The sequence below is a fragment of the Brienomyrus brachyistius genome, chromosome 19 (assembly GCF_023856365.1).
Source record: "Brienomyrus brachyistius isolate T26 chromosome 19, BBRACH_0.4, whole genome shotgun sequence".
Taxonomy (NCBI): domain Eukaryota; kingdom Metazoa; phylum Chordata; class Actinopteri; order Osteoglossiformes; family Mormyridae; genus Brienomyrus; species Brienomyrus brachyistius.
This window is the reverse complement of record NC_064551.1, coordinates 5,301,991-5,327,617: the sequence shown is the minus strand read 5'-3', so window position 1 is coordinate 5,327,617 and position 25,627 is coordinate 5,301,991. Positions and strand designations below refer to the sequence as shown.

At 41.8% G+C, this 25,627-nt stretch overlaps 1 protein-coding gene across 4 annotated transcripts in view; it reads right to left on the bottom strand.

Annotated features, from left to right (window-relative positions):
* cep85l (centrosomal protein 85, like) overlaps positions 1–25,627 on the bottom strand; it is a 47,509-nt gene that overhangs the window by 21,749 nt on the left and 133 nt on the right. Inside the window, exons 1-3 of one of the 4 annotated variants that reach the window (XM_048985138.1) lie at positions 20,430–20,802; positions 15,951–16,112; positions 1,066–1,790 (exon numbers count right to left, since the gene is read on the bottom strand). In XM_048985138.1, the coding sequence (XP_048841095.1) occupies positions 1,066–1,790; positions 15,951–16,112; positions 20,430–20,478 (936 nt within the window). In that variant the 5' untranslated portion in view covers positions 20,479–20,802. The other 3 variants (XM_048985139.1, XM_048985140.1, XM_048985141.1) reach the window with 3 other exon arrangements.

Below are 25,627 nucleotides of genomic sequence, written 5' to 3'. Positions count from 1 at the left end.
ATTCTGCTCCTTATGCTAATTACCACACAGCTCTTGAGCTGAATCATTTATGGTGGAACAGGGAAAGAACTAAGCTACACAAGGCTCCGGCCCCCCAGGACTGGAGTTGAGCACCCCTGCCGTGGATAATAGTAAATCATGAGCGGACCCCATATATGGCATGCTTTTCATGTATGCACATATGGTAAAGTTTAATAAATAAAAATTCGCACAGTAAGAAATTACCAATAATAATACAATAATAATTACATTGTACATTATTGCACAGTATTGTATCCTGTAGTCCTTCAGGATGCACTTTACCGGCTTTTGCACTCTACCACTGGGTGGAGCATAAAAAAATGTTCCAATGATGTGTTTTATTGTGTTACATTTTCAATCACTTTATTCCTTAACTTTCAAACAAAGAAGGGAGACAATGAGAATAAAGCCACAGGAGATGTCACTTAAGTTATTGTTATTATCTGGGCTTAACCGGTAGAGCGTATGGTGAAATGTGATTTGAGCTGGTAGAGCACACATTAAAGTGACACCCTGCACTCTCTCTCTATCAAATAAAAGGATTTCTGATGTTTTAGCCTAATTCTTGAAACAGAGCAATGAAAATATGTATCAAGGGATGACAAAACAATGAAAATCATGCTTTTTATACATTTTTATGGCAGACAGAAATAGCGTGGCAACAAATGTGATCACTGAGAATGCAAGTGACAGACTGGATGAGAGTTCTGGAGAAGCGTGGATGCGGGAATGAAGGAAGATGTACTGGGCATGACTGGACTGGAGGATTTCACCATGTTATGGCCTGTGCTCGTTTGGCATGTGGTTTAAAACTTATGAACCATTTATTTATGGAATTTCCCTTTTTTCAGACCATTGTAAACTGTGGATAACTGAAACCGTGGATACGAGAATCCCACTCTACTTATGTACAAAATAATAATTTTTAAGAGGAATATCACCCTTAGCAGCAGTCAGTCACAATCCAAAGGTATCCAATGTAAGGCAGTGCCCTTATCCAGCACAGGACTGGAGGAGCAGTGGTTCAGGCGAGCACACACCTACCTGTGTAAGCTCTGCATCTTGCCTAAGCCGGTCCCTCTGCTGTTCCTGAAGCCAGGGGCCACCCCCGCAGGGGTCTGAAACAGGTCGGTAGTCCACGGGATTGGTGTGCATCTGCTCACTTAGCCACATCTGGGTGCGCACGGAGGACTGTATGGGCGACCCTCCCACTGTCTGGTGGCCGAGGGATGCACCTCTCTGTCCAGGGGCCTGGAGCCCCGCCACAGGAGGCCTGCTCTCTGGCAAGGCACTGAAGGTCAGGTCCAGTGTACTAGGCTTGATGGCCAGGGAGGCAGAGGAATCTGTCGTACCACTTAAGTCATATCTGTAACGGGACTCTGAGCCCAGTGGCAGTGCACCGAGGCCTGAAGTGACATCCAGGCGCAGGTGTTCTAGGCCATGCTGGAGACTGCCCAGCCGAGAGCCATACTGGAGGCCTCGGTCCAATGAGCCATGCACATCTGCCCTGCTGCTGGCTCTACTGTGCATGTTGCCCTTGTCTGGTCCTGCCAGGCGGGTCAACGATGACCAGCGGCGCACAGGACGCGGGTCCTTCATGTCTAGCGGGCCATTGAGGGGTGTTGTAGGTTGCGAGGAGCTCCAGCGGCCCCCAGTGGAAAGGCTGTTGGGCTTGGAGCTGGAGGGGGATGGCATGACATGAGCTGTGGGGATGTTGGCTTGGGGCCGCAGGGGCTGGAAGGACAAAGTCCCACTGGAGCTGGAGTGATCTGGACCAGAGAAGAAGGACAAAGTAAGTCAACAGAGGATTTAAATAAGCAACAATTTCTTCAAAAACCAAATTCAACTAACTCAGCCAGACTGTCAGGCATCAAGCTATTTAGCTCACTTACACTACAGAAAGCCCCAGCTGGAGTTAAAGGAGGCTTCTAGAAACCTGCTGTATAGAGCTCAGCCTGGTACAATCCTGATACTTAGCAACCAGCAGCAGAGCAGTCCCCATGTAGGCTGTGCCTGTAAATACCAGATCCCAGTGTTTTAGCTCATTTCTTCCGCTATCAAACTTCTTAGGATTTAGAAACCATTTTAGTATTTAACACACCCCTTCCACTGTCTCAAAATAAGCTAAAAACTGAAGTCAAGCAAAATGAGAGGCATCACTGTGCATGCAGCTCCCGAAAGAAATGAACGCCCAAGAAGAACAGTGCTTGAATGCGGAAAAGCTTGTTTGTCTGTTACAAGGTACTCAAGCACATTCCACACACCAGTCCAAGCAGCAGTGTTAATCACCCAGCTACCCTGCCACTTGACATTACTACATTTCATTGGGTAGATACTGCAGAGTGGTACAAATACAGGTCAAGCGAGAAATTGCAGCATTACACTTGGAGCGTGCTCAGCAGTACTGATACTCAGAAGCAGCCATGTACTCACTATATACAGTATTGCACATGAAGAAATGTGTGGCACCACCACTGCAAGCAAGTATAACATATGAGAAATCACAGCTGCAGCATTATCTGAGTGAAAGATGCACATCCGTAGTGGACTGTAAATCCAAAAATATTAAATAATCCATAAATACCGAAACTAGCTGACAATACTATGGACAGTGCTTACCTCAAGAGCAATCTGGATTATAAATAACACTTTGAATTGTAAAAAAAAATCATTTTTTGCATTATGTGATTTTGTCCTCACTTAGGATAAATCTAATCTGTCGGACTATAATTAAACTGTTGACAGTAACATGCAGTTTATGCAATGCAGACATTTCCCAACACTCACCACAAGAGGGCAACATGCTATTGGAATGAGGCCTTGTTAGTCTCTTGCTAAAAAGGCAAGGATTTTGTGTGGGGGCTGTCAGACTACCTTCTCTGGTTTTATATAAACTGACCCATCTAAAGGAAGCCAATCAGCGTGGAATAAAACATGCAAATCGGTTTCCTGTGCACACTAGAAACTAACCTTGTTGGTTCTCCAGATAAGCAATCTTAATGACAAACCATAAAACTCATGTTACTGAGAAATGTGCACCTACCAACAGCATAAAATACATCATCACAATAACCAAATGGCTCCTGTCAAATCTATTGCTTGTGTCACATTGACACTGCCCAAACACTCACTCAAGCCAAACCATACATCAGCAGTTATATGAGGGAAATAAAGAATGGGGTCTGTGCTGAGTGATAATTAGAGGCAGTCTAAAAGTAACATGACATTTTATTAGCAGATTCAACACCTGTTTGCCAGTATATAAAATCTGAGTCTTTTTGTCACTAGACTTGAGACCACTGCAAGCACTTCTAGAGTCTACAGGGGAGTAGTTTAAAACCAGGCATCACAAAGTGCTTCTTTGTTGACACTTGTTCTTCAGGCAACTGCAGGACAGCTGACAGGGGTGGGCCAACAAAAAGAAAGCACATTCCACATCCTGCACCGTGCACGCCCCCCTTTGGATCCTGCCCAACACAGGGGGGCAGTTACAGCTTCACCAGAGCCCACGGTAACCTCAGTGACCAATGAGATGCTGGTAATTCAAGTTTAACATTTCTCCTCCATTGCCTATTTCTGGCCCCCAATTATTTCTCAGTCATGGGTATTCAGCTTCAGGTGCTATGGCAATACATTTTTAAAAATGCAGCAAGTAGAGTGAATTAAGAAAAGAACACAGCACAGAAACGGTATGGTTTCCAGAGAAGTCTCTCATATGGCATCATTTCACCCACCAGAGCACACAACACAAAGCTTTTCAACTAATGAATTTAAAATTCATGACACAATAGAAGTAGGGTGAACGATACAGTCTTTCAGCTCCTAACTATATATGGATGCAGAAACATTTTTGAACATCTTAGTTTTATGGAAATCTTGCTAGAAGGGGGCATTCCAGACGAAGGAACTAAATGCCCAGAAAAGGTAGCTCATCTGGTTTTGATTTACGCCACGAGCCAAGGCAGACAGGCCCATGCAAGTCCTAAAGTCTGCCCTGCTAAACCCGTCTATTTATCCTAGGAGGGAAATTATTTTTCTTCCCATTATTTGACAGAATCGTCACCTCCCACTGTATGGGGGACTTCTCAAAACGCATGGTTAGTTTGCTGCTAGAATATAGGTCACATTAACTCAGTGTCTAACCCTACCCCCACCCTTTTCCCAGGTGCAACAACCCTGTCCATAAATCAATTCCCCAATTTTCTGGAACAGAACATTAGCAATCCAGTCTGCTGTCTGCTTCTAGCACATTTCCACATACAGATGCTCCTTGCTTTACAATGGTTCGACTTATATTTCAACTGTATATTGATGTGATGGCGAAGCACATACATTCGGAAGTTTACTTTGAAATCTGTTCTGTTCTTGAACTAGTGATATGCAGTACGATACTTTCCACTGATGCTGGACAATGGAACACCCCAAGCATCAACGCCTCCAGTCTCTGTAGTGATTTCAAAGTGTAAAATTTGAGTGTTTAACATATTATACCATGTTTTTCCTGTGTATAACCAAATAAATCTGTACTCATTTATTTACCTTTCAAGTACTGATATTATGCTATTTACAGTAAATATTTACTTATTCACTGACAGTAATTATTTACTTATTCATACTTGACTTCCAATGAACCCATCCTAATTGGAAAATATTATAGCATACAACCATTGTAAATCAAGAAATACCTGCATGCACTACACTCCAGCAAATGATACGCATACATACACACACACATTCTTGCAGCATTTCTCCTGATCTCAGAATGACCAGGAACCCCAGAACTGAGGTGTGTCACACAACTACTCAGACCTAATCTAAAGTTTAATTCTGTGCCGCACAAACAGCACACACATTATGGTGATCATACTAACTCTGCAGCAGCCATAAGTTTGGCCATGTCCAACCTTAAAATAGTCAAGGCTCAAAGATTAACCCTTATTTATCCACCTGCATCTCACACCATCTGCCAGTCTATTCTAGATAGATTTATTTGTGTTAAGCCATAAATAACTAGCCTGAACTGACTAGCAGATTTATAAAAGTATGGCATTGCGAGGTGATGAACATTCCCTCAATGCACAATAAGCAAAAGGACAGAACATAACTGTACTTCACTAATGAACTTCACTAAGATCATTGTTTCCTTCAGGTTTCTCCTTGAGGTGACTCATCCAGATTATACTAGGCTTATATTAGGTTCCAACCCAACTGTAGATATTTGGGCAGCACCCAAGGTGCATAACAAGCAGCAAACTAAATTAGGATCCTAGCAGTAACAGCTTGTGTAGGATAGAGCAGCAAAGGAATGGTGGAAAAGGTAAAATGACATACAGGGAAAAAAACTGAACAGAAGCCTGTTATGAAAAAGGGGGAGGAGCATCTTGTAATAGCTTATAACATGTGTTGTGATGTGTAGTATTCCTGGAGGGGTGCTGTCAGGGAATCAAACATGTGTTTCTGGAAGCTCAGCCCAGCAACACGGGAACAGGAAGGGGGGGGACGGGACGGGACACAACACTCATTCAGTTATAAGTGAACAGCAGCAGTCTGTAGAGGAGTAGCAGTACAAGGTTGGGGTTCAGAGTAATTTGACCAGCTGCAGATCTGCAGATTCCTCTGGTTTCAGTCAGATCTGCTGATGTAACCAGCAGAAGACGCAGGGCGCCAAATGGGAATATGAGCAGTCTGCATGACTGCCTGATATCAGAACTCCAGATAATGGGCACCGGATTTTCAGTATTATACTGACATTAGTTACACCCACAATTCGATAAACAATGTAGTAGTAAATAGAGGCGTATTGTGATGTCCAAAAGTTAGTAACCATTATAAATCTGCTATATCCTTATATTTAGCGGAGATGGTGTTTTTCTGGTGGTGGAGAATAGCGCCTGTGTGTTTTCTCTTCATGTGCTCATGCATGGTGCTAATGTTGCTGTGTTATGTCATCAAATGATTGCACTAACGAATGAGTGTACTAACTACCTTTTTGTTTTGTGGTAATTTGAATTACTCCCATAATTACGTACTGATATTGAAGGAAAATTTTTGCTATAATGACTTTGAAATCAAAAGGTAATTTCATTAAAATCATTTAAAACAAGGCATTGTTTAAAATCATATCATCGACGCATTTTAGGTGTCGACGTCATCGACTACGTTGACTAATCATGACAGCCCTAGTTTTCAGTATTGATTATATCAATAAATCCAGTAATCTACAGATTACTTGGACGATTCATTAAGTAATCGTTTATAATATATAAGTCAATAAATAATAAATGCATACATTGCAATTGGTGCACACTCAGTCACACTTACAGTTAATTTAGGAACTCCAGTTCATCTATGGTGCATGTTTTCGGAAAATGTTGCAATGTGAACTTTTCCCTGTTGTAATTTAGCCCTAACACACAACACACTAATGAAAAATAATCAATATAAAATGGTTATATATACCGTGCTGTATAAAAGTATATGGTTAAGCAACTGTGAGAACCTTTGATTCCCGTCAACATAATAGCCTCTAAAACAAAGTAAATTAAGCAATAATTTTAGTTCACGTGATGATAAAAATAGGCAAGGCTACTCCGCAAGGCTAAACCTACAATTCTGGGTGAGTCCGTCAAACCTGAATGTCTTTTTTCCAAGATGTATTTGCATTGCAGTTGTTCTGTGATATTTAAAAGTGAATGTGAAATGCAGTCATCTGTCAGTATTACAGAGCAGAACTTAATGTGAAGTGCTTCCACATAAATGTATGCTTTTGCTCTTTATTTGGACCCTCATCCTCTAGCATATTGCTGAGTAACTGATTAGGAAATATAACAAAATGTGCTTAATAGTGAAAGGAATTTAACATGCAGGACATACAGATGGATTTTCACCTGTAAGTAAAAACATGTGGTTCAGCCTGGTATACAAAAGCAATACACGTATAAACCTGTTCCCAACCAGCTGTCACAGCTGACTGTTGCACCACTTGTAACAGGGATTATTTCCTTTGGTTTAGAAGTGTTCGTAATTGTGTTTGAATTTGCAGTTTTAATAATAACATACAAAATACATTTTCTGCTCTGCTGTGCACAAATTGCACCAAAGTGTGAATTTGGAAAAGCTATGACAGATTTCAATAAAGAATCCTGCTTATGCAGTGATGTCATGCGTGCCTCTTCCACCGGTGAAAGATACTGACCCTGACTGTACCCTCTGCATAACAACTCATCAACCAGGACCGGAAGCGCACTCCGCTCACTGGGGGGGGGGGGGGGGGGGGGGGTTGACAGATGGTCCCATGTGCTCTCCAAACTGTCCCCCTTTCCCAGCCTGCTAAGCTATTACATCTGTTCATACAGGTCTAGCATATACAGTATACACATTAAGACGCATACCTGGGTTGCTGCTTCACCCCCCACTGCAGTATTGTAGCCAGCATCAAAGGACAATCCCTAGCAAGGTTAAATGAGGAAGGCCCACTTTGCTTAAAAATGAAGGATCCTGAAACTCATCAGCAGGCATTCTGCTCGCTTCAATGGGCAGCAAAGGCTGAAGCATCATGCCGATAATGGGAGGTGCTGTGATACTGGATGGGCATTACAAAAAGTCTTTACTGGTACAGTATGGTAAGGGGAACACAACAGAAGGAGAGAAGGCAGCACATCTACGCTGAGAAGGGCAGGAATTACATGTTTAATCAGCTTTAAAAGTATCAGATAATCCAGATCTAGTTATAGTAATGTGCCAAATGTCTGTTCCACCTCCCACCCCGAGGGGGCGCCAAGTGACAAACAAGAAGCCTCTGGCCTTATGCTTCCCAGAGTTCAGGACTGCAGCGGACGTCATGTCAAGTAAAATCACTTTTAGAGCATGAAATCCTGGAGAGAAGTGCAATAGCAGTACTGCATATATGTCAAAGAAACGGTTCGCATTAAATCCCAGATGTACCAAAAGTGCAGCAATAAGAGGTCCCTTTAACTGTTACTAGGCCAGTATTAGCCGATAAAATCATTAAATGTCATGATACATTCCATTGCTGAAGAACATTCAGATCCAGTAGGCTGTCCTGCCTCACATGACAATTGCTCATGCTATTATGCTATATGATTTAATAATTAGCTCATTCAACCCAAACGCAAAGCTCATAACTTCATTCAAGTAAAAAGCAACGCTAGGTGACTCAAATTTCCTGATATTACAACAATTAGAATATCTAAAACAACTACTGTATTTGAGAATAGCATGCCCATAACCATGTAAAATGCTCTGACATGTGACGTTCCCCTTTTATGTCCTTTCATCACTCATCAAGCATTCAACCTTAAGCCCTGCTGACACCAGGAGCCAGTTACTTGACAGAGAACTTCATGTTTCACATATACCGAATAGAACCACTGGGCTCTTTCAGCTCTCTCAGCAGCATTGGGTTTCCTTGGCAACATGAGAGAGAAGTGAAGAACTCACATGGCGGTGGGAAGAGATCAGTCTCTGAAGACAGCTATTATTTTGTGTACAAACATCCTTTTAAATGTCACTTCATACAGGCAGTACAAACTGAATTCATGTATATACAAATACATTTTTGGCTAGACAAGGTATCTAGGTAGGGCTGGGTGATAAAACGATAATTATTGCTATATAGATTTTGCTTAATATCAATATAACAAATCCTCGACAACAGTTCAATGCAATTTAGTGACGTCATTTCCTCTGTGACTGCCTGTCAGGACCAGCAATGGAGCACAAGTGCAGACACAGCTGTAAAAGCACAAATGGGAATTTATTGAACAAATAAGAGAATGCAATAAAAACCAGTGCCAACAAAAATTAGAAATACTATGAGCTTATTTCACCACTGGAAGAAGCACTGCCATCCAGTAGAAGATGCCGAATGCAATACTGTCACAAACACCCGCAATTAGTGTTGCAGCTTTCAGTCGCATCCTGTATTGGTTCAAAACCGGATGCAGCATTTTATTTATCAATAGAAGGCAGGTGGCAAGTCTACCAACAATGTCAAACCTGCCCCCCGTAACGAGCACCACAGCAGTCAAAGAAAAAAAACAGCAATAAACCGTACTGTCTGCATATTATTAGTGATAAGCCCTACAGTAAAAAATAAATATGTTATAAAGAGGTGCCCGGATCCCACTTTTACAGTGCCAATACCCCCTGTTCAGGTATTGAGATTATATTGGCCGATACGAGTACAGCTCCGATAACATTTTGTATGCCAAAAAATCATAGTGAATTAGGCTACTAGAAACATACACAACATACTGTTCCACCCTATTTGTCCATCTTGTTTTAAGTATTTTTGAAGCATTTACAGATCAATTTCAATATCTTCCAAGCAAGTACACACAAGTGGCTAATGCTTAAAATGCCCCATAATTTGTCTCCCACTGTCAATAGCATCACTTACATTTTGTTGTGATAGCAGCCCTTTGCGTATCACAAGCTGTAGCGAGTGTGCAAAGCAGCCCAAGCTAGACACTCCTAAACCATCCACTGCTTTATTTTATATATATATATATATATACACACACACACACACACACACACACACACACATACACTTTGTTTAGTGGGATCTTCCACTAAATGCTACTTCCCCCTCTCAGAACGTTGTTTTTATAACAATTGCAAATTGATGTGCTATTGATTGTTGTTTCAAGTGCAAAATACTTACAGATTGCAAACATGCTTATTAGTTTGCTTTGCAAGCATGCAAGTTGCACTTGCTGTCATCACCCAATTATCTGATTATAAAAATATAAGATGCATACAGTTATAAAATGTAGTGCTCTGGGACTATTACTGTATGCCAGAGTTGATGTTCTCTTACCAAAAAAATACATCCTTTAATTTATGTTGGGTGAAGTTTCCCTTTAAGCTCCCAAACAATAGGTATCAGTGGTAGTTTTTGAAATAATCTGTTATTGGTCAGAAATTTCCTTATCAGTGCATCATCACTATTAATTAATTTTCTCATTTAACACAATCATATAAAGAGGTGTTGATTTGTGGATACTAGGGCTGCCACTAACAACTGTTTTTCTACTGATTAATTTAATCAACTATTTTACCAATTGGTCAATTAATCGAAACAATTTACCTCCAGAAAATCACATTGACCATTTAATTTAAGTTAAACAACAACAAACTACACATCATTATGGTACTTTAGATAAAGGACGCTGGCTTTTCAGCACTATACAAACTTTATTTTCAGCCACAATTCGATAATCAGATTAGTAGTATGCCCAAAACATTAATAAGGTTAATTTCAGTTCTAATTTATGATAACCACACTGGTCCCAAGAAGCCCAGTATGCACAGTCACACACACCAATACCAATCAATCAATTACAATAGATTTTAGCCTAGACATTTTCTCCAGAATAGCACCTGTGTGCTCTCCCTCGTACAAAGCGCTCGTGCTGCATTGGTGTGCCATCAAACTTTGCACAGTGTACAAACCACCTTTTTGTTTGATAATAATCTGAACTACTCCTATACTTATGTGGTGATATTAAAGAAAAACATTTCTTATAATGGCTGGAAGCACTTTAGAAATTATAAAGGTAATTTCATTTAAATTATTAAATAAAAAATGATGTGTCGATTTAAAATACTGATGCTGACGCATTTTCAGCGTCAACGACATCAAGCCCTAGTAGAAACGTCCCTATTGTGCCAGAAACACCTAATATATGCAGCACTGCACCAAGACCACCAGCATTTTAATGCAGATTATCAGACAGACCAGACAGAACTGGACGCATGAGCAGTTTGGGCAACCACCCAAGTAGACGTAATATATAAATAAAATTCATTAATCAAAAACGGTAATTGATGTTTTAAAACGACCATGCATGCCTTTGTCAAAGAGGCTATATAAAAGTACTATCCAGCATTTTATGAAAAATAGTACCCTCATCATTTTAATGTATTTTTAAAAAACTACGTCCATCCATCCATCCATTTACCCATCATAGGCTAAAAGAGCAACCTGACCTACACCCAGCACGGTCAGTGACATATTTTAGATGAGTGAAAGGTTCCCTCTGTAATCTGAGCCTATAGTATCCTACTTAAAAGGGTGTCAATCATTTAGCAGGTCAGGAACACTGGCAATGATTGAGGACACCCCCCCATTCCCACCATCAAAATAATGGGTGAGGAGCAGGTGGTGTGTGGACTAGTCCCTGAGATGGAGATGATCTCAGACCTCACACTAGGCCATAAGGAGTGGGGTGGGGGGGGGGGGCTCCCATCAAATCCTAACACAATTACCCCTGATGCAGCTAAACGCTTGATGATCCAAATTCGGCTGTCTTAGCATCCAACGGTGACTACAAATGTTAAATTAATCTCATTTTCCAAGAATTCCCTCTGCTAGTAACATCTTGGTGGGGGGGCAGGAATAACTGGTGAGTTAACATTTACTTTGATCAAACAGGAGACCATCCCGCTCCATGAACCACCTATTTCCCTCAAACTATCCACAGCTAATCCAAAGCTTGTCTGAATATGCAAGCCTTCATTAGCATCCCTTGGCCCTAAATCCCCATTCTGATTGTTTCATAGGTGAAATAAAACCCACAGTGTGTGGGTAGGAGGTGGCCAAGTGCTACTGCTTGTTAGGATGCAACTGAGATGTTGGTCCAAGTGTTTCGTCATCCTAAAGTAAGATGAGCTACACACCAACTAATATTATTAGATGAGCTAAGAATCCCTGGTATCTCTTCCAGCACGTCTTCGGCTACCTCTGTGCTTATTCCTGGACTACAAGTCACTAGTATCTAGTTGCCTTTCAACACCTCCAGTTCTAGGCTCTACAACCTTACACTTCTCGCAATTACAAGGTCCTGCCCATGTTGCATAAGTGCTCACCCAAAATAAGTGTTTCCATTGACATAAACACTGTAGGGGCAGGAGTGATAAACAAGGGTTTAACTGCCCTAAGACTATGAGACTAAAGAAAAATAACTAAAGAAATAAACCCACCTCAGCATCTGTATCCAGATGATATCTGTTAATCTAGTTATTCAACAGCTGTGTATGGCTCGTTACATAATACTACAGAGTGTTCCATGTATTGCTACCATTTGGTATGAAATGACAATGGGGGTGAGTGCTTGACAGCAAATAAACTGAACACAAATTAGCTACAAAAGCAATTAGAGTTTTGAACACTAAATAAATCCTACAACCCTGATCCACCCTGCAGGTTCATGACCTAGAGCTAAAATGCCCATGACCATGGCCATTTTAATAACTATCGAATGTAAGATGACAAACGTAATGAGCTTAGTGAACAAACATAACCATGAAACCTGAGGCTCCTCAAGGTAATTAGAAGGAGCAGGGTGCTGCTGTTATGGTGTATAATTAGAGATACGGTGGCCTGCTTTTGGACGGAAGGCATTTGTACCTTTTTGGGGTAAGGGATTAGAAGGCAGATAGGCTGACATGGATTTTTACGAGACCCACAGTTTTATCCAAGCTTCCTCCCTCCCTAGGATAAACCCCACCATAAATTAAACATCCTTTTTCTCAAGGTGAAAAGGCTTTAATTTCCAACAGGAACATCCCTCCCCCCTCCAGAGCACCGAAAGGTGTTACTCAATACCAGGGATTCTATTAGAGGACAGAAAGACAACTTTCATCATTGTGACTTTGCTACCATGCACCATAGAGCTAAGACTAATCTGATTTTCAGCATTACTAATTTGACCATTTACTCAGAAAAAAATGCTTATGGTCAAAATATCAAAACACAAATCATCAACAGCAGGTTATGACAGAAGTGGACACCAAAACATCTCTTGATGATTCCAGGATTGTTCAAAAATGACATTCCCACTAAATATCCTATAAGGCTATGCCCTGTCTGGTGACTGGTTACATTGGAAATACTATGCAAGCAGAATAAAGCTCTGTTTGAAGGTTGAAGCTGTTATGAACAACTGAAATCACAGACATTCATTTTAGATAAGCAGGTGATGCAGACTGAAGGAGAAAATAATAATTTTGAGAGAAAGAACAAGACTTAATGAGGACACAGGGAGATCACGGGGCAGATTCAATTTCCTAAAATCATACTGGCACAATGTACTGTTAGGGAAATGGAAGCAGGCTAGACCCAATGTACCAATTATGTGGTTGCTCCAGGAATAGAGTCCCTTCTATGGTATGGATTTATGACCAGTGAAACTACACAGGGGATGGGCAGAGTGAAAGCATGGGGGTGGCATAAATGTCCCCACCCCATTCTGAAAACGGTGCCTCTGGCAGTGATCATATCTAGGGAACATTACAGGGTGCCACCAGTATAAAGTTTGTGAAATACACTGTGATGAATGTTGCCAGTAACCACTAACTAGATTCATAACATGCCATACTGTAATGGCTGTTCTCATGAGTTATTTTAGCAAATAATCTGATTCAACTGGTATAGAAGGTTTTACAAATAGTATGCATTCAAAACATTGTGATAAAATAAAATAAATGTTACTGTGTATAATTGACTGGGTTTCTTTCACATTCTACTCGATTAGTTGACCTAAGGAAGAAAGGAACAAAGGGAAAGGCAAGTGATCAAGTCATTCTTCTGTTACTGAAGGCCATTTGTGTATACTGTGTCTGCACATAAAAAATGTGACCTTTATTTGTCTGTGCTCAGTGGGAATAAAAGGGGATAGAAGGTCAGAAACAGCAGTTCAAACCCCACATGTGCATGAGGTTCTCTGGCACAGTAGGGTACATTTTTCTGCCTTCCTTTCCTCAAACAACAACCAAGGCCACCTCCAATGGGAATGGCTTTCAACTGCATAGAAAATGGTGTTTGTTTCAAAAGACAACAGAATTTCACACTAATCACACAGAATATAGATAGAGTAAAATCTCAAGCCATTCTAGAGAAGACTTAAAGTAACACAATAAAAGAATAACCGGAGAAACAGTGGCAAAAGTTAACTATGCCTGAAGGTGTAGTAACTGAAGCACAAATCATACTGATAATGTGATAAAAAAAATCCTAAAACCATGTGATGTGGCCATGGCTCTCTACAACCCATATTCTCTCAGACCCCAACAGTACTGGGATCAGCCAAACCAAGACATAGTCAACATCCAACCATACAAGCAGGGAGCTAGGTGCTGAAATCTGGGACAGGTCACAGGGGTTCCAGCTCGCACTCAGGCTGGGTCTGACTGGGTCATTGCTGTAGGCCCTAGTTAGTAGCTGCCAACTGCTCCCATGTACAACTGCTTGATGTATAAGGTTGAGATAGAAACAAAGTTGGGATTGTGAAGGTCCCAGAACAGCTCCATGGAAGCCCTGCTGCATCTCACAGATCTTGTTAGAAAGCCCAATGGGACAAAACAAATCTCAAGCCTACTGGCTGTCACCTGGACAACCATTTCTTGTTGGGTAAACAAGCAGACTTAGCAAACTGAACAAAAACATCTGATGCCAAGCTTCCCCCAGCAGAGGCTTGATCCCCACTGACCAAAAGCTTGATAAATTTGAACTATAGAAGAACACCACAAATTGGTGTAGTTAAGTTCAGCAGCCTACAGAAGTTTTCCAAAACTCTCTACAAGAATGGGCACCCCCCCCCCCCCAAGATGTTAGCTTTGGTTATGTTCTGAGGGGGGTCAACACTGAAGGGACAGCTGTATATTAATAGGGCTGTTCCGGCATTAAAATCACAGGCTCCTGTAGAAGGAGAAAGGTCAAATCATGCTTAGCTCAATCAGTCTGGGGTCCAACATCTTCAACTAAGCAGGGAAACGTACAACCACCTTCCAAAAGAAGGGGCTGGGCCCACAGTTTGAAATAACATCCAATGCTCATCCAGAAAATAGTGTGCTTTTCAGTACTGTTTAACAGTCAGATTCTTCCTAAAGATTCTGAACTACCGACTACCAATACAGTGTGTATTGCACAAATACACAACAGTTATTCAATAAGGATTATTCAAATAACAGAAAACAGCCCGACTGCATGAGCCCTGAATGGTGAGGTATTTATAATGGGCAGTATGCCCAGAGGTTCCATCCCATCCCCCACTTAACCCTCAGCAGTGTCAGCTGTAATACCCTCAAAGAGCATGTGGCCGTTTTGAGGAGGGGGGTGTCATGGCTCCACATTGCCTCACACACCACGATGAAACACCCAAACAAGAGATGGGGGCAGGGAGGCTGCATGGTAATCGTTTCCAGCCATGTTTATGAGCTCTCTGGGGCAAATATATGTTCAGTTGTTAGGCGACCATTTGTCCAATTACTGAAAATGTAGCTGCCAACTACATCCGGCAAGAACATGATACCTTAACCAAAGATGTGCTGTGCTTCATCTTAAATAAATGGTCAAAGAATTACATCATCTTCACCACTTACACTGTAGTACATGAAGGCCCGAAAAAGTAATAAACTGAAACATTTCTTTATTTAACAAAGACAAAAAAATACATATAGTTTAGAACAATAGAAGGGTTAAATTCTATACCTTTGCAAAAACAATAAACTCAATTCTGACACCTGACTGAAGTCTGGAGACATCCATCCCTTATAGCTTCACTGTAAATATCAGTCGATAAATTTCATTCTGAAATTCCCACATCTGAGTTTGAGCAGAAAATGGTCAGTCTGAGACATGGGCAAACATACCCATTTTCAAAGTGCACTTAAGTCTGGGGAGATAAATCTTTAAGACAGTCTGAAACTGGTCCACAAGACCACATAGTAGCTATTCAAAATTCGCCACAGAATGCCAGAAACTACTTTAACTGAAAGTAGATATGAACAAGCACAGGCCTGAGGAATATGGATGTTTTGACAGTCTGTCAGAAGCGTGGGTGACACATTTAACTGACTAGGTGTATGTATGTGCACTAGACGAGGGTGGTGTTGCGGCTCACCTTCCACGCTGTCGGAGCAGGACGTGCCAATACCTGTGTCGGCACTGTCAGAGGCCGTGCTGTGGCGCCGACCCCGGTTACTGCTGCTGCTAGCAGAGGAGGTCCCGGCCTGCCAAGAGGAGTCACAGCCTGGGGCCCACGATGGAGAGGCAGTACCAGAGCCTGGGGGAGAAGTGTAGGAAAAAGAAAAAATGGTTAGCAAGAATCCCAACATGCAAACTAGTACTTCAATATTAAGGAGAATTCCAGAGACTAATCCTTGTCCAGCTGTATCAAAATTAAGCATCCTTGTAATCCATTTCCCAAGCCACTTATCCTACTGGGTTGTGGGGGGTCTGGAGCCTATCCTGGAAGCAATGGGCATGAGGCAGGGAACAACCCAGGACAGGGGGCCAGCCCATTGCAGGGCATGCTCACACACCATTCACTCCTATAGGCAAGTGCAATTAGCATGTTTTTTGCCTGGGGGGAAGAAACTGCAGTACGTGGAGGAAACCCCATAATGACGTGGGGAGAACATGCAAACTCAGCACACATGTGACGCAGGCGGAGATTTGAACCTGGGTCCCAGAGGTGTGAGGCAACAGCGCTAACCACTGCACCACCATGCTGCCCCCCATCCATGTAATTATAAATAATATAAATTTGTATATACTGATCTAAATGTTCAGAAGTAGAACAGAAATATACTTAATGTGCTTGACTTTACATATATAGAGCATATCCCTAGCTTGCTACAACCACATTTTCAGCTGTGAAAGCATTTTAATCAAAACATTTAAAAATCAAGTAACCAAAGGTTGTATATTTTATCCCATGTTTTGCACTTCAAGCATTAGGAAAACTCTCCCAGTTACCGCTGTTGTATGTTACGGTCTGGTCCTGGGGGAATGCTATTTCATGCCGCTGTATACCTGTATATGGATGGTACGACAATAAAACCCACTTGACTTGACCTGACCTATTTCTACTGTTTTTCACACATTTGTAGTGCTGTAGACCTATTTTTCATTTGTAATAATGTGCTATTTAATGCACTTTTAAAACTAGTGAAACATGACAACTACTCTGTTACTATGCATGGGTGTTTTTCTGTAGCTCAGAGAGATGGGAAGTCATGACCTGAATCTAACCCAAGCATTACAGCATCAACCAAGACCAATAGACCACACATTCCAATACCATTCTGAGGACAACATCAGGCTGTTAATACTATTAGATCACCTAGGGAGGGACTATATTTTTCTGTATCAAATTACAGGATCACAGTGGTGGTGGTGGTGGTGAGGGGGATCATGAAAATGCTGTTCAGCCACCAGACAGGAAGATTCGTACTTTAAAAATCTTATTCAAGTCATAACAGAATTAGCTGATAAACTGTCATCTATATCCTCCTAATCTCTTTTAATTTAGAAAATGGTTACAAGCAAAAGTAAATTGACAATTCAGATAGTATCTGTTCCTCTTAGGCTCAATCACAAGGAAAAGTCATAACTGTGGGCAGTGGTGGCTTAATGGTTAGGGAAGTGCATTTGTAATTGAAAAATTGCAGGTTCGAATCCCTCACCAATAAGACACCACTGAGGTACCATAAATAAGGTACTGCTCCCTGGGTGCTGAATTACCTGCCCCATGCTATATCACATATGGTTTAAGTGCAGAGAACATGTTCTGCTGTGGTGTGTCAATGACAATCAATCACTAAATTCTAATTTGAAAAATCTTCACAGTCATCACAGAAAATACTGCTCAGATAAAATAATATGTTTGAGAACTAGAGTTAGGTCCAACCTCCATAGATTTTTTTTTTTCGAGGACCCTCTCCACTTCTTTGACAGACACAGATACACACACATACACACACTAACTTCACCCAAAGTCACCAAATGGGAGCAGAATTGTTTTCTCTGGTTCCCTGTCTCGTGTCCATTGCTTCCGGGATGGGCTCCGGACCCCCCGCGATCCAATAGGATAAGCGGTTTGGAAAACGGATGGATGGATGGATGGTTTTTTCTGGCTTCTCTTTTGGGAAACATATAGCCATGTGTTACAATATGAGGAACAGACAAAATAGTCAATGTCCTATTTCTCTATTCTCCAGTATATTCGGCTCCGCAGTTAGAAAAGAAGGCAGGGCTCAATGTATAGAGTGGAATGCCATTCTAATTCTTCTACACTCAACACTCATCTGACGAGTTGTTTTTTTTCACAATAAACTAAATTATCTGCAATAAAGTCAGAAATTTACAAATAAATTGTATCTCAAATTTTGTTTTTGGTTTCCTTGGTCAGCAGTATTTTCTCTGTTATTCATACTCAGCACTGAGAGAGACACTGGCAAAATAACAGACAGTTTTATATAAATTTCCAGAGCAAATTGTATAACAGCTTCAGACATAATCTGTCCTGGACATAAAGCTACCTCAGGTTAAGCTGAGGTGATTTACATCACCTTCACCGGTCCACCTACCACAATCTACTCTTAATTAAAAGAATACGGATTACTTAAGCCATAAATCCTGTCTCAAAAGCTGAGACATGCAAGCTACCTTTTACAGAAATTTATATTTAGGGTAAAGTTTCCATAACGGATATGGTGGGTAGTGGTGGCTTAATGGTTAGGGAAGCGCCCTCGTAATTGAAAAATTCTGGGTTCAAATCCCTGACTGACCCACTGAGTTTCCCTGAGCAAGGTACTACCTGATGCCAACTAATCACTAAATTCTAAAAAAAATAAAACTAAATTCTAAAAAAATAAAAATAAATAACAGAACACAAGAAAATCATTCATTACCACCAAAACAAATAATGAAGCAAAAGAAAGCCCCTAGAAGAATTCAAAAACCCCTAAAACTACACAGTGCCTTGAGAACTGTGTATTTAATTAATGAAAGTATGTGCAACATCATCTAGAGAACAATGTAGGTAGAAAGGACTAGTACTTCCCCCCAGATGCAGTTTCTGCTGGGAGCAGCACAATACAGTGGAGACTCAAGATAGTGTCCTTTATAAATCATATTCTTGCAGCCCGAATCCCCCCCCCCCCCCCCCCCAAAATGTCCTTTTCCACAAAGTAACACTGCAGTCTTCCATAGATTATTACGAGTGACAGTGTAAACTGGCTCAATGCAGTGTAATATCCCCTAACAAGAACGGCTACCGTGGTCGACTGCTTATAGTCATACCTGTAGGAACTTACGTGCTAGTTAACCAGAAAGAGTTCTCTATTGCTTTATTGTTACACAATTTCCATCATTGTGCAGTATTTCTTTGGAAACGAAGGTCTCGATGCAACAGCTGTTATGCAAGGTCTGATCAATTATTAACGCGATAAAGCTATACAGAGTAAAAAAAAAATGAATAAATAAATAATAACGGTGATGTTGATTGTATGGGAGATAGGTAATTAACGCACTCTTAAGTGTTTCTGTCCTCCGTATTCATAAGCGGGCTATCACTGTACCGTAATGTAGACGAAGTCAGATGGTAGGAACCGGATATCACCTATTCCTACTCACCGCAGTGTCACCGTCACGAATAGCGGTACCCGGGGGAACCGGCTAGTGCGGACTGGGAGGATTAACGTCGCTGTACTATTGCAAAACTTATAAATGCGCACTTGCGAAATTCAGGCCTAGCTAGCCTCCGCCGTTTAGGCAAGAAATACACCATCATTCAGTCAACATTTTGATGACATCCAAGAAAATATCGCGGGTTTAGTAATGAGATGGTCAAATATTGACAATGACCTCCTTAGCCGATTGGTGTCGTTTCCTACCACACGCCTGAGAGACCGGTCTACGATTCATGGGGGTGTCTCGAATTCATCCGTCGGTGTCTCCCTGCTGCTGGCAGCCCGAATAACTGTCACCAGGTACCGAGACAAAGGACGCGGGCCCACCGGTGCTTGAAGCGGGGTGCACGTGCCTCGCCAGGTTGAAACGTAACGGTCGCATCCACGATTCGCTCAGGCTTGCGACTAGAAAGCGGCGCGCGGTGGCTAACGACGAGACGCTCACTGTCGACGACCCCCCCAGTAACGAGCCACCGGTGTTATAACTCTCCCCCCCCGCCCCGAGCCCGGGGAAAACCTCCGCGTCCTCGGCAGGCGCTCCCCAGAACGACAAAAAAGCGGACGAAATATACATATTTGGTACGGTGGTATTAACTATCTGTGAGGCTGCATTGCTAACTGGCTAACGGCACCCAAAATGTCTACCAACATGAACACGACGACCATGTAAAATACCTAAATCACACACTCGCGAGTTAGTTAAATCACGAATGTCCGGTTCAATTAAAGAAGCGCATATAAACTATTATCTTACCAAATAACGGCGGGTCAAAATAGTGTATGTTCATGACAGTTAAGCAAATGAATAAATCCTGATTCCTTCGAGCTGTAGGGAACGCCGCGGTTTAAAAGCAGAGATTCAGCAGCGTCGCTTCATTTCCAGTAACAAAACGAAGATGTCGTACCCGATTTATAGGTATCCAACCCATCCTCGTAATCACTCCTCGCCCACATCGTGGCTTCTGTCCCGCTCTCGAATATGCGGTAGTCCGGACGGGCGATCCCAGCACCCGAGATGAGGAAGCCTTTAGACCCACAAAGGAGCTAAGCGCAGCCCATGTTCGAGCGTGGCGAGCTTCCGATCCACGTTACGAATACAAACTTCGAGCTCTCTCTTTCGCTTCTATCGCCAAGTCCTTAAATCAGAAATTGGCTTCGATCCGACTGATGATGATCCGAAGGCCGGCGTACACTCGCCGTGATTACCGCAGCGCACACCAGAGGACGTGATCTCACGAAATGCGAGTCCCCAGCTTCACGGAGCAATAAGCGAGGCTCAATCAGGGCTCTGTCCCTCCCACACGGCCCCGGAGTGACCCCCCCGCTGTCACTACTGCAGCTCAAGGGAGGGGGGGGGGGGTCAGGGGTACAGTGACTGGGGGATTAGATAGCGGGCTCTTCCGTGCACTTGAGCGCATCTTGCGCCGTGGCAGCGCTGAAGGCGCCACATTCGGGGTTCAGTGCACCACCATTTACAACTGGAGAGTAGCTTAAGAGTAGCGCAGTGGATAGTTTCGTTTCGGTGCAAATCACATACTCACTTGAGTATACGGAGCAAAATGTATGTTTTTTTAATTGCAAAATATAAATTACCAGTGTAGTAATTTACCAGCGTATCCACGTCTATATTTATAAATCCATTAATTCACCAATAGCATTAATGTAACGCAGAAATGACGGTCGTCATTCAAATTAATAAATCGATAGGTTTTTTACTTCGCAACACAATATTTGCATGCCTTTATGCGAATAATAAGATTTGTTTATGCATGTAGATAAATTACATTCACTATTTATCAGGTTATTGATTACAAGTAAAAATAATGAAAAACTTTATTGTGTGCAGTTTTATAGCGGCTGCGTCTAAAATGCAATTTAAAACATTGTAAACTACAAATATTAAGAACAGGATACTGGCTGTTAAGCATAAGCAAAAAAGAAATAAAATGATAAATGTAGCTGTCAAAGGGGTGGCATGGTGGTGCAGTGGTTAGCACTGTCGCCTCACACCTCTGGGATCCGGGTTTGAGTATCCGCCTGGGTCACATGTGTGTTCTCCCCATGTCGTCGTGGGGTTTCCTCCGGGTACTCCGGTTTCCCCCCACAGTCCAAAAACATGCTGAGGCTAATTGGAGTTGCTAAATTGCCCGTAGGAGTGCATGTGTGAGTGAATGGTGTGTGTGAGTGTGCCCTGCGATGGGCTGGCCCCCCATCCTGGGTTGTTCCCTGCCTCGTGCCCATTGCTTCCGGGATAGGCTCCGGACCCAGTAGGATAAGCGGTTTGGAAAATGGATGGATGGATGGATGGATGTAGCTGTCAACTACCACCACTGCTACTGATCAAACAAATAAATAATAAATGCTTCCTCGGCAAAATGCAAATCCGAAGCTATAAAAAGTTGTTATCCCTAATCAGCAAGACTGACCGAAAGTTCCTCCTACTGTAGGAGCAGCTGTCGCCTTTTCAACAGAAAAATTTAGCCCAACTATTTCAGCTTGCGCTCTCATTCTGGCCGTTTCTCAGCGCCCTTAAGCTGTGAAACACACCCAGGAGCTGACCAAGGTTCTCCGGACACTGCTCCTTGCTGATCTCCCAGCGGCGATATCGTTCATTAGCAAATGCTTTTTGACTGGCACCTTTTGCGGCTTGTTGCTGCTTACTGTGCTGATGAAATTATGGGGATCACGCTCCTGGAAATCTTTTCTTATACGTTTTCAACACGTACTATTCAGACAGATGATTTTTTTTTTGCCATTTGTTGTTACAGCACACAAGAATTAAGTCTGAGATGAAAATGAACTAAGCCAAAATTGGTAATTCGTTGGAAGTAAACTGATTTTCACTGTTTATTATTCATTCATAGTCAATTCATCGTTACATCTTCCAATTGCTAAGCCAGTACGGGATCTCAGGACACAAGGGGCTGATATTACAGTCCATTGAGCTGCTTTAATCACGTGATGTCCGTGTACATATATAATATATAACCCTTTAAATAAAAATGTTAACCAGCAGTTTCAATTTCTTATATTAATATCCTGTACCTTTGCCTTAGTTTGACTTGCTCCACATTCATTCTTTGTTTCTGAGAATATAAACTTTATCTATTTCTTGAACATTTGTGGAATGATAGAAGACAGCTGGCCTGCTGTCTTCTAACAGCCTATCCTGAGCTACATCACCTGGAGCCCATTACAGGCAGCACAGCAAAGCCTTCAAACAAAGGGAGAAGTTGTAAAATCCACACACGCATGGCTGAGACAGGATTTCAACCCCCCAGCCATGGAAATTTGTGGCCACTGCGCTGTCCATATAAAAATCCCATAATGATTAAATGTCATTGTTAATTATGAATGACAATAAATACTAAAAGCTACCTCCCTTTTTATTTTAAAATTGAAGATAACCTCTCTCGACATTGACCAAATAGTCTTTTTGCTGAAACAAAAAATACATCAGTGAGAGGAAGTACGATTTAAGCAATGTTCAGAAGAATGATCTGCAACAATGTGTACTACAAAAAAACAACCATACTCTAATTGTTTTTATCTTTCTGTCCATGTAAAGGGAAGAGTCCAATATTGTAACCAATAACAATGACTAACAGCGAGATGTAATTTCAGCATATTTCTTCCTGCTGTCTCTGAGGTTCCTCTTTTTCAGCTTTTGCCAGAATTGTGTGCAGCTTTTCCTGTTTATATATGAATATTATTTCCTTTTTCTATATTTGAATGCAAGCACTATGATAATATGAAGTTATGACAAAGCATTTTCAAAGCAGGCTCATTGTCTAACCTTTTGTACAGTTTGTAAAATACAAATTAGCTGCTTGGACTGTAAAGAAATAAAAAAAAAAGTATATTTAGTATGATCAAGTGGTGAAGCTTGTATTACCTTCCTACGATTTGAGTCAACAATGTTAAAGCAATAGTAAAAAGCTTTTAAATACGACTAACATTTACTAGTTATGTTACAGAATATGTCGTTATAATAACAATGTACCCTACATGTGAAGGGAGGAAATATGCATGTTTAGAGAGCCACACTTCCTTTACACATTTCTGCTTACCACACTGGACTTATTGCCCCCCTCAAAGTAGAAAAACAGAAGTAAGAGCAACTGAGTGAGACTGGTGCTGTTTGGGTGGCAAAAGCAGCTCAGTGTCACAAAGCGTTGATCAAGACCAGCCACTACTCTAATTAAATCCGATGTCAGCCTCAATAAACATGACACCGCTTTGGACTGGGGGAAGGAAGCCTGTTTGCATAATCAAACTTGCATACAGCATTATCCCAGTTCAATTGCCCATTACATAGGAATTAATCACAAGCCCCTCTTATTGTCTCTGCTTGTAAGCTTAATTATAGCTATAGCAAAACTCAGGGAAGCTGAAGAAATTTGATTACAATGAGATCAATTATGAATTTGACCTTTTGGGTGAAAAATATGAAGAAACGTGTATGATGAAATACATCACTGTTGTCTCTACGGAATATAGCAGGTAAGACACAGACATTTATGGAAAAGTACAAACCATGTACCTTGTGAATAAAACCTCTCATCTGTAGTGCAGGTATTTAAGGGGTCAAGACTTTAATAGGAAGTAGAATTAAATCGATTGTGTTTTAAACTGAACTGCATGTCACCTTCAAAAGGCAAATGTTTTGGTTCTGATTTAAATTAGTTTAAAAGTCTGTAGTTGACAGACCAGAAAAAAAGGTTTTACTTCAACATTTCTGAACCTTTAGGTGGAACAGTGACTGAGTGGGGAGCAGTATTGCCTCATAACTCCAAAGTTGGGGATATGAATGTCAACGGTGGACTCTGCAGTGGCTTCCTCAGGATACTCTGGTTTGCTCATGCAGTTAGGTTACTTGGTGTTTCCAAATTATGTGTGTGTATCATGTGATGGACTGGCAATCTGTCCAGCTTGTACCATAGGCTTGTACTCTATGATGCTTGGAATATGCTTTAGATGAGCTTAACCGTAAACAGTTAGAAAATAGGATGGATGGATGGAATTATGGACCTTTTGGCCCTTGCTAGGCACATGAAATCAAATGCTGAGCACAGCAGTGAGCCCTGCACGTAAACAGAGCTTGGGGAGGCTTTCTTTAATAAAATCCCCCCTGTAAGAAAAGAGCTCCATCCACAGAGCATCTCTGTGACGACATGGCTTTTGAGCAGCATGTCTCGGCACAGTGAAACTGCAACAACTTCACTATGATACAACCACAAAGCTAATCCCTCTCTGACAGCTAAAGAACAAAATGAAGAACCAACCAAACTAAGGTTCCGTTCGAATGCTATGACACCTGTAACGGACACAATGAAAGCGAAAGCATTCAGGCGGCGTGACACCACGAGGCCAAGCCAGCCAAATAAGACCCAGGGCTCACTTGCAACAAAGAAGAAAGCGCCGGTTTCGACATCAAAGCCACGTTTGGCTTTCTGCCATCATTGGGGCTAAATAAATGCTGTTGCCACTCAACACAAACAAAACATTTCCTCTCAACAGACTCCAAACACCCCAGTGTTCCACTGACAACAATGTCGGCCTGCTCTTTATCCAACATAACTGTTGGCACTGTTATTTTTTTATGAATAATTTCCAGATTATTGTAGGGGCATTGCAGCGCCATAACTCTTAGCCAATCAGACGTATGAATCTGTTTTTGTGCACGTTATCAGCTCCACGCAGACTGCACCCATCCCCCACTTCCTGTCTCAGTGCCAGGAAGTCAGTGGTTAAGACTGGACACAGCTAACTTCCAGCCCAGTCTGGCTATGCCATGTACCTGCAGATCACCACGTCGAAGCAGAAACAAGCTCAAGCGTTGCCACCGTCCTTCCGCGTGAATGCTATATAAAGTGTTCCGCGTATCAGAGGGGGAACAAATGAAAGGTGTTTGCAAAATACGACATCAAGAGGCACTAAATGTCCAACCACAACAAACAGCAGCAGTACGGTTTCTGTTCTGTTTCTGACACCTAGATAACAAAGTTTTTTTATCACTATGAAATTAAAAAGAAAATCTTCAGGAGATATTTGCCGGCACCAATTCAAATCCAGGTTAAGGTTACAGGTTACAGACTTCACC